The sequence below is a fragment of the Artibeus jamaicensis genome, unplaced genomic scaffold, assembly GCF_021234435.1.
Source record: "Artibeus jamaicensis isolate MK-2021 breed Jamaican fruit bat unplaced genomic scaffold, CSHL_Jam_final scaffold_833, whole genome shotgun sequence".
NCBI classification, from domain to species: domain Eukaryota; kingdom Metazoa; phylum Chordata; class Mammalia; order Chiroptera; family Phyllostomidae; genus Artibeus; species Artibeus jamaicensis.
Genome location: NW_026522056.1, coordinates 22,967,848 through 22,978,143, shown reverse-complemented (window position 1 = coordinate 22,978,143; position 10,296 = coordinate 22,967,848). Strand labels below are relative to the sequence as shown.

The 10,296-nt window shown below is 42.6% G+C and overlaps 1 protein-coding gene across 2 annotated transcripts; it reads left to right on the top strand.

Annotated features, from left to right (window-relative positions):
- Window positions 1-2,060: 2,060 nt before the first annotated feature.
- Window positions 2,061-9,107, top strand: CDKN2AIP (CDKN2A interacting protein). 2 transcript variants are annotated; one of them, XM_037128850.2, is made up of 3 exons: window positions 2,061-2,792; window positions 3,258-3,357; window positions 3,811-3,899. In XM_037128850.2, the coding sequence occupies exons 1-3, from the start codon at window positions 2,521-2,523 to the stop codon at window positions 3,817-3,819; spliced, it is 381 nt and encodes a 126-aa protein (XP_036984745.2). In that variant the 5' UTR covers window positions 2,061-2,520; the 3' UTR covers window positions 3,820-3,899. The 2 variants fall into 2 exon arrangements, with proteins under 2 accessions (XP_036984745.2, XP_036984743.2); XM_037128848.2 differs by having other exon boundaries at window positions 2,091-2,792; window positions 3,258-3,388; window positions 3,811-9,107.
- Window positions 9,108-10,296: the final 1,189 nt, after the last annotated feature.

The following is a 10,296-nucleotide window of genomic DNA, read 5'->3' as shown; positions in this document are numbered from 1 at the left end:
GCATAGCCAGCACTTCCCACCCTCACCATCCCCACCGTTGATTTTCACAAGTTAGCTTCTCATCCTTTCTCTCTGAATCTCTCCAGGCCACATATAAATTTAGGAATCGGTCCCCTCTGATGAGAAGGCCTTTAAAAATAATACATAAATGCTCTTCTTCCCAATTTTGTGGTCCATGGTCTGTGCCCTCAATCTTTATATGCAAAATCGACTTTATAGGAATAAAGAAAAATACATGTATCTTTTTGGTCAAGTACCTGCTTCTTTCTAAAAACAATTTGAGCTAATAAAAACCTGAAGGCCACATTGCTCTTATTACAACGACAAAATAGACATTCAGGCTCTATTTCTCCCCCTTCAAGGCATGGAAGCCCACGTGGAAGGCTATAGGGCAACAACAACAAACTGAGAACATTCTTGGTTTAAAATGCACAAATATTATCTAGGTATGTAATCATAGATATCTAGGCATGTACTTGCTAACTCGCCCTTGCCAAAGATTTCATGGAAGCAAACCCCGTAAGATTTTCCAGTCTTTTAAATTGTTGGATTTCTGCATCCTTTCACCCCTCCAAAGTTTCAGCGATCTTCCCTGAAAAGAACAAAACTGGACGCAAACATTCAAACTTCAAAATTTTGTTGTAGCCTAAATTTTTATTAGGTTTCTTTGGGCACGACAGCAAAGTGGACAATGTTATTTTCACATAATAGCTGAATTTTGATAATTCCAGCAAGTACACAGGTTGGGGTGAAACTACATTCACATTTGTGAGTACATGTAACAGTTTATTCTTGTATATATTCTTAATTATTGTATTACTTTCCATAAGAACAACTGTAAACCTACTTTTGCCTCACCCCATATACATTACATGGCTTTTTAAAACTGTTAATTTCATCTCATCTAAGTGATCATTTTCTCTTGATTATTGATTCAAGCATTTTAAAATCAAATCCACACTTAATGACAGAATCATTTTATTTCATAATTTATCATTATATCACCTGTTTTAGCTTATTAATCATAAACAGGGGTTGCCACAAATAGTGCTCCTTTAATTACTAAATATTTTATTACAAAATCATAAGCATGTAATTCTGTTACATAGCAATATCACACTCAAGCACACTATATGACACCATTTTAGGTGACATGTTCAAATTAAAACTGTAAATTATTACAGCCATAATATTACCCTACCAACCACACTCAAGCAGGCATTACTTCTGCCAGACTCTATATATGAAATTGGAAACATATAATAACCAAGTTGGCAGTAATGCAAGTGAGGACATTCTAAAGTGGAAAAAATGCAAGGAAAAAAAAAGCTCTAAAAGGAAAGGAGGTTTGAGATAAAAAAAAAGCACTTTTCTACAACGACTCCTTGCTATTTGACCAGCTGGGGTTATTGTTAAAGGAAATACGACAGATGCAGACCTTCCTCTGTGAGGCGTTGTCACCGACCAAAAACCAGCCTGGGAGGAAGCAGGATCGCGGGGCGAACGAGGAAGGCACGCACACCAAACCCAACTTGAGCTAATAAAAACCTGAAGGCCACATTGCTCTTATTACAACGACAAAATAGACATTCAGGCTCTATTTCTCCCCCTTCAAGGCATGGAAGCCCATGTGGAAGGCTATAGGGCAACAACAACAGAGAACATTCTTGGTTTAAAATGCACAAATATTATCTAGGTGTGTAATCATAGATATCTAGGCATGTACTTCTAGGGCGAGTGTCAAAGACTGTGTTCCCCAGGGCAATATCGAACCCCGTTAATCGTTAAACTTTATTATCTCCATTATTACTATTATCGTGTTCCTACACATTCCTAAATGCGCAGCCACAGAGTCCGCCTCAAAATTCGCTGGTCTACATTCAAACAGAGCTTTAAACTGTTTCCGACACAATCAAAAGATGGAGGTGAGCTTTTATTTTGGCTCCGCTCAAACGTCCCGGTCGGGGACGCACGGCCCGGGAGGGGCCCGGCGGCAGAAGAGGACTTTGCCCAGGCGGCCCCGCCTCCCTCGCCAGGACTCCCGACGCCCAACCGGACCGGGCGGGAGTGCGGCGGCGGCGGAGCCTGTGGCGTCACAAAGCCGAGCCAGAACGCCGAGGATCGTTCCGAGGTGCGCGGCAGCCCAGGAATCCACTTGCGGCCCGCCCTCCAGGGGCGGGGGGGGTGCGAGCACTGCCTCCACTCCCTCCCGACGGGGCCCCCAGCCACGGCCGCAGCGCCGCGGCAGCCGGCGCGCCGCGAAGCGTTCTGGGAGAGCCCCGCCGGAAGGACGCGCCGCCGCTCGGCGGCGGCGAGGTTATAAAAGGGAAGGGGCCGGCGGCGGGCGGAAGTGGGCGGTCCAGCTGCTCCGGGCGCTGTTGTTTTCGGTCTCGGTCTCCTGAGGGGCGTTCTCAGGGGCCCGCCGGTGCAGGCCGCAGTGACAGGGCCGCTCGCCCGGCGCACCCGCCGCCTTCCCGGTGCAGCGTCTGATCGCGGCCTCCGCGACTCTACAGGCCCAACATGGCGCAGGAGGTGTCGGAGTACCTGAGCCAGAACCCGCGAGTGGCCGCCTGGGTGGAGGCGCTGCGCTGCGACGGCGAGACTGACAAACACTGGCGCCACCGCCGGGAGTTTCTGCTCCGCAACGCGGGGGACCTGGCCCCCACCGGCGGCGCTGCCTCCGCGGACACGGAGGACGCTGCCGACGCCGAGGGCGGGAGCCGCAGTCGGCAGCTGCAGCAGCTCATCTCCTTTTCCATGGCCTGGGCCAACCATGTCTTCCTCGGGTGCCGGTGAGTGCGGGAGCGCCTCGCGGCGGCTCTGCGGGCTTTGTGTTCGGCCGGGGGACGGCGGCCCGGAGCCCTCGGCGGGGAGGGGAAGCCGCGAAGCGCGGGAACCCGCGGGCCCCGCTGCCCTCTGCGGTGAGAAGGGCGTCCCTACCGGAAGCCGACGGGTGCGCGGCCCGTCGGCGCCCCTTCTGTCGTCGGCGCCCAGGCTGGGTGGGGGGGTCTCCTGGTGGAGTTGGGGGCCGACGGCGCCCTTGCGGACGCATGCTGAGTTTAAGGCTGATAAGGGCTGACCTCGTCCCCCCCGGAGTCTGGGGCACTTGTGTCTGGGGTTCGGGAAACAGCTCCTGGCGGTTGATACGCTTTTTTAATTACAACCAGGAAATGCCATTCCTGTGGCCCATTTTCGCACACGAGAAGTGACAACTCAGATCAAACACTTTTTGAGAGTGGCTTTTCCTTCTTTTCCAGGTACCCTCAAAAAGTTATGGATAAAATACTTAGTATGGCTGAAGGCATCAAAGTGACAGATGCTCCAATCCATACAACACGAGACGAACTGGTTGCCAAGGTGAAGAAAAGAGGGATATCAAGTAGCAATGGTTAGCAGATCATAGATGTGAACATACATAGGAGCTTAGAGCATAAGTTTGATAAAATTAGGAATTACTGTCACTTATCTTTCTTAAAGACCTGAAATTGCTGTGATGTTAATCGAGTTGAAATGTTAAACCTAATGTATGTGTCTGTGTTTTTAGGCTCTGAATTTGATAGTTTCCTTTAACCACTTTAGATTTTGAAGTGTCAAATGTCTGTGCTGTTGATTTTTTAATATTAGAAGTTAATGATGTTATTCCATGCTGTTTTAAGAAATTAATGAAGCTGTTTCACACGTTTTAAAGAAACTACTGGTCCTGAAATATTTTTGCCTTGTGCGTTTATTTTAATGAATATATGTTCTGTAAATTTTCAGTTGATGTGTACAAGGCAAACTTAGTCACATATGTGTTTTCCTTCTTTTTAGAAGGGGTAGAAGAGCCAACGAAAAAACGAGTTATAGAAGGAAAAAACAATTCTGCAGTTGAGCAACAAGATCATGCAAAAACTCCTGCCAAAACAGAACGTGCATCAGCTCAGCAGGAAAACAGCTCAGCGTGCTCGGGGTCCTCTACCAAATCAGAGAGTGGCGGGAACTCCACGCGGAGCTCGGGCACTTCAGATCAGAGTAGCTCCACAGGCGACGGAGATCCATCTGTTTCCAGCCAAAGCAGCAGCAGCAGCAGCAGCGTTTCTTCTCAGGTAACAATGGCAGGGTCTGGAAAAGCTTCTGAATCAGAAGCCCCAGATAAACGTGGGTCAGCATCATTGGTTTCTGCGCTGTTGAAATCCAGTGTGAATAGCCATGTGACCCCACCCTCAGATTCTAGTCAACAAAGTGGATCACCTAAAAAGAGTGCTTTGGAAGGCTCCTCAGTCTCAGCTTCTCCCAGCACCTCAGAGATTGAGGTGCCCTTGTTGGGCTCCTCAGGAAGCTCAGAGGTAGAGTTGCCCCTGTTGTCTTCTAAACCTAGTTCAGAGACAGCTTCAAGTGGGTCAACTTCCAAAGCCAGTTCAGAGGCAAGTGTTTCATCATCAGTTTCTAAGAACAGTTCCTCGTCAGGCACATCCTTACTAACTCCCAAGAGCAGCACATTGGCAAATACATCAATGCTGACTTCCAAAAGCACTTCGCAGGTAGCTGCATCACTGTTAGCTTCCAAGAGCAGCCCACAGACCAGTGGATCTCTTGTTTCTAAAAGCACTTCCTTAGCAGGTGTGTCCCAGCTGGCATCTAAGAGTAGTTCTCAGACAAGCACATCCCAGTTGCCTTCTAAAAGCACTTCCCAGTCAAGTGACACGTCTGTCAAATTCTCATGTTGCAAGTTAACCAACGAAGATGTGAAACAGAAGCAACCTTTTTTCAACAGACTCTATAAAACGGTGGCGTGGAAGTTGGTAGCTGTCGGTGGCTTTAGTCCCAGTGTTAATCATGGCGAGCTCCTAAATGCAGCCATCGAGGCTCTGAAAGCAACACTGGATGTGTTTTTTGTCCCCCTAAAAGAACTGGCAGATCTGCCTCAAAACAAGAGCTCTCAGGAAAGTGTTGTTTGTGAACTGAGGTGCAAGTCTGTGTATTTGGGCACTGGCTGTGGGAAAAGCAAAGAAAATGCCAAGGCAGTTGCATCAAGAGAAGCACTGAAGTTATTTCTCAAGAAAAAGGTGGTGGTAAAAATATGTAAAAGGAAATACAGAGGCAGCGAAATAGAAGACCTAGTGCTCCTTGATGAGGAATCGAGGCCGATAAACTTACCTCCAGCACTAAAACATCCTCAAGAATTGCTGTAATATGTGCAAAATAACACCGTGTACGGTATCTGGTATTGTTAGAAAAACTGGCTTTTGTATAACGTAAACACGGGCTTTCACAATTTTTATATTGCTTTTTTCCAGTTTTGCAGAAAATTTACATTCTTGCCCGCCTCACACAGTAGTTGTAAATAACTAATGAATGACAGTATACATTAAAAGATATGCATTCACAGCATACCAGTGTGCTGTTCTATTTGCTCAAGAAAATACTGTCTTCTATTTTTAATGATACATTAGGTACGATGTGTAGTTCTGTAGAGTCTTAAAACTTTTGTACTACTATTGATTTGATGAAAATGTACTAGGTTGTCTACCGTGCTTTTCTTTCCCTATTAGGATGATGTGGTGGAATCCTCCTCCCACATCAAGAAAAGGGGACCACAGTGTTTGAGTGTCTGGAAGTCTGAAGCTTAAGGTTTTAAGAATGTTGCCCATAATGGTGAACATACCTGTTAAAGAATAAAAGAAAAAATAGTTGCCTCAGACTATTTTTATGAGAAGTTGTAAACATTTTTTTGATACAAAGCAGTATAAAGTACTTAAGGTTATTTTATTCTGAAGTTGTTTAAAATTCACCATGATTTTGACTGCTGCAGATTCTTTAAGTGGGTTAATAATTTATGTTTTGAGGTTAAATACAATTTACACTTTTTCTTAAAAGACATAAATGTGGGTTTCTATATTAAGCATATTTTGTGACTACTGCTATTAACAGATTGATTTGTTTAGATATTAAATGCTTTAAGCTATTTTACCTTTTCAAGAAGTTGTGGTTTTTTTTTTCCTCCCTTAAGGCAGAACCAATTCCTGCAAGTAAGTGTCCCACTACCGCTCATTGTAAATTAGAACCACGTCGTTTTTCATAGCTGATTTCTACACAATTAGAGATGGTGCAGTTTGCAAATCTAGAACTGTGTGGTTTTTCTGTTTATACATTTTTTAAAAATACTGGAATGAATAGAGAGCCGTGCTCAGTTCTCTCATGAGCCTGTTCAATTGAATTATACTTACTCGTAATGAAATGGAATCCTGCTTTTGTCTTTGGTGATTCTAACTATATTACTTGACTGCAGTATATTCTGTTTCATTTTCTTAAAACTCTGGCCCAATATGTTTGTTATCACCATGGCTTTTCTTCTGGCTTTCAAGATGCTGCCTACTGGGTGGTAATGGTGATGATAATGTACAGAGAAAAAATCAAGAAATGACCTTTCTCATGCCAATTATATTAGACTAGATAAACTAATTGTACGGAGCACAATTTAAGTATGTAGAATTTATTTTTAATTTATATTCTAGAAATAGACAAGGGTACTTTATATACTTGAAGTCAAGGTGTTTTATTTCCGCAGATAACCTTTAAAAATTGCTAACTTGAGGATGTTAGATATCGGAGATATGTCCACATTCTCTAAGAGGTGTGTGAGAGGCAATAACATGAACATGTCAAAGCACTTTTAATTCTCTTCCCTTAGCTTTGGAATGTGTATATTGTGGGACAATGATTGTCAGAAAGGTGAGTCAAATATTACAGAGAATAAATTTCTATAATATATCTAATTAGGTAGTTTGGTAACTTCCTAAATTGGCTTGTTTCAAGTTAATGTAAAGGTTCCTGAAAATATTTTAAATTCCAGTAACATTTGGGTGTGGTAGAATTGGAAGAAGCTGCTTAGTATAAAAACAAATACTGTTTAACTTGTAAACATTTATATGCTATAAACTTATTAAAAGCTTATAAAATAACCAGTTTTCAAAGAATTCATGATTTAAGAAAAGTGCATATTTTGTAATTCAAGATTGTATAGTGCAGAAGAAAAAAGGCTTTGGAATGTTTTATTCTTGAGAATCGAGGCTCCCTCTGGGAATTGAACCTTTGACTTCATCTATAAAGTAGGACTAATAGCTGCCTCAGAGCATGAACAAGATGATATACTTAAAGTGCCCACTGTGGTGCAGTTTATCTTAGTTATTAACTGCTTCACAGCCTTGTGGCCAGCCGTCTTCATTTGGCCCACTTTTCAGATGGAAGAAACCGAAAAAGGATTTGGTCAAAGATCAATTTCAAGCCAGATTCCAGAGCCCAAGCTTTTACTATGTTGTATTGTTTACCATTCTCACTTCTCCGAATGCTAAAATTTCTGATGCTTCACCTAAGACTGGTTTTCAACAAGTTTATTGTTAGTGTCCACAACGTCTTTCCAAACCCTCATTTCCTCAAAATGAGTCATGTTGATAGCTGTTTGTTAATGCTTCCTAGAACTTGTGTGACCTAGTTAAGTAGGGAATCAGCCCATGTGAGTGCAGTTGATGTTGGATTATTAAGATGGGAAAAGGAATTTTTAAGAATCAATGAGGCCAGGTGATGTCCTGAGACTGATTTTTCTTGACAGTGCTAAAAATCAGGATTTTTTTGTTGTTTAATGGTGCAGTTAGAAACTTGATTTTGAAGAATGGTGTCATGTGCTTTTAACCCAAATTTTTCGATCTGTTTATATGTCAAGTCCAATAGTTACTAATTCAGTGCCCACACAAACAATTACCAAGGTCAAAAGATAGAACTATCAGCCCCACAAGAACTCACCGTGTGAACAGCTACCATTTATGAGATACCTACAATAGGTTGATTTACATGTCTTGTTGAAGACTCTCTAAGCCCTGTGAGGTGGGTTGGTATTAATGGCTTGGTTCTAATTTGAGGCATTGAGTGTGAACTCCAATGAGATGTGCTGTCCTGTGGTACTTGTTTCCAGTGTTCCAGAAAATAAGCCTAATAACACTTTGGGGAAAATTGGGGAAATTTTATTTAGGGAGTTTCTAAAGAAGTAAACTTTAAAGGAACTGCTCAGACATGTAACTGAGATAATCATTGGAAAATATTTTCTAAACATTCTATTTGTAGAACGGAAAGGGACAATTTACAGAGGCAATGATATAATCGGTATAATCAAATTAAATTCTAGTAACAGGATTACTAGAATTATGAAACATAATGCCCATTGTTCTTTACCATTTGATTATTAAATATTTTTCTACACTAGCTAAGGAAAAGATGGTTCTCATGAAAGCAAGAGTAATGGAGGTCTATGGAGGCCTTTGTACTTTATCTTAGCCATGTGCCCTGTGCTGGTGGAACTTACTTCATGAGGGAGTTATCACACATGCTCAATAACCTGCAGTTTGGAAACCAATATGGGATAAAGCATGTGCACCTTCCTGTCCTCGTGTTTCAAATAATGCAATTAATGAGAAATGAACCTGAAATAAATTCTACTTTGAATATATTCACTTTCCCTGTAGTTCACATTCATTACTGTCATTCTGCTATTATGGCTCATAGAAAAGGGGAGAAGGATGATGTGACTTTACAGAAGTCCCCACCAGGGAAAGCAAGTACGTGAAGATCCACTCATCCAGCCCTGGTAGATTTTGAGAAGTGTAAAGCAGCAGCAAGGATTTGAGATGGGGTCTCTGACCTCTGCTTTATAGCATGAACTTAACCATCGTCAGAAACGCAGTGGTGGAAGCAATGACAATTTTCATTTGATGGGTCTTCCTGGGTTGCTGCAACTACAAATAATGCATCACTCTGTAGGAGGTTTCAAGAGATGGGAACAAAGAGGCCTGAGTAAGAAATACCCAAGTCATCAGAGCCTTAAATACAGAGCCATTGAGATGCGCAACAGCAGGGGGCGCCATTCACATGGAGTATAACGTCATTTGATACAATGAACGATGTCCCTTGAAGTTTTGGAATCCCTGAGTGCTGGATGAGTAAACTTACTAGAAAAATCTTACTTGAAAAGAAAATGTAATTTGAAATAAACATTGGTGGTTCTGTGAAGCATGGGTAGCTTATCAATTCTAAAAACTTCGGGGTAGCCTACCACTAAAGTTATGTTTTGATGCTTGGGGACGCTTTATACTTGGTAACAAATTACTTTTTCCAACCTTCTATATAGGGAATTATTTCAAGACAATAGCTTAAAATCAAATTATCAAGTGAAGGAGGGCTGCTTGGGTTAGGTTAAGGATTTTTTTCTTCTCAACAAACCTTGGGAGAAATTTCAGGAACCAGGCAGATAAAGAGTGATGTCAACTCAGGTGTGGAACAAAAAAAACCATCTCTTTTGTGGTCTCTCCCACAGATAATGTCTCTTGATTACACCAGGTTGTGCTTCAGTACATTTGATGTAAGCTCTGCTCGCTCAGTGTCTGTCTTTGTCTGCTCCATTAATTTTTTCTTGGTGGTTGCCTTTTGCTGATGTGAGCTAACATAAATGAGTAAAGATTTTAAGATTTTTGCTTTCTGAAACCAGGGAAGATAGTACTTCAGAAGTCAGACATCCTATAAATTTTCATGGGAGTCGGTTCTGGGAGAATAGCGAAAAAGTGAAAATTGCTGACCCTGTTGCATCTCCATCAGTGTGAAAGTGACATACAGGAAGTAGTATAAGGTCAGCTCAGCTCTGTTCCCCGGAAACAGATCTTTGAATTTTTTGTTGATTTTGCTGGGTTTTTAGAATTTGAAATCCCACCTCTTTTTATTTTAAGGGAATCCATGCCACCAGGCATCAAAGCCAAGCTTCCCTTCTAAGCCTCTACCTACCGCAGAGAAATTAAAACAACATTAACAGCCTATAGATTTTCTATTGCTGCTGTAACAAATTACCACAAGTTTAATGGGGTTTAATACAAATCTGTAGGTTAGATCCAATGCAGGTCTCCCTGGGCTCAAATCAATTTATTGGCAGCTCTGTGTTCCCTTCTGGAAGCTCCTTGGGAGAATCTGTTCCCTCTCTTTTTCCGGCCTCCAGAGGCTGCTTGCATTCCGTGGTTCATGCCCCTCTCCGTCTGTCTGCAAAGCTAGCGGCGGGGCGAGGCCTCACTGCCTCGCACTGATCCTGGTGCATCACATCTCCTTTTCTGACCCTGACTTCTAACTCTGCCCTTCTGACACTTCTGCCTCCCTTTTCTACTTACAGGGACCCTAGTGATTGACTACACTGGGGTCACATGGATAATCTCCCTATTTCAACAACATCTGACCAGCTTTATCAATTCTGTCTGCAACATTCTCCTTTGTCATGTAACATATTTA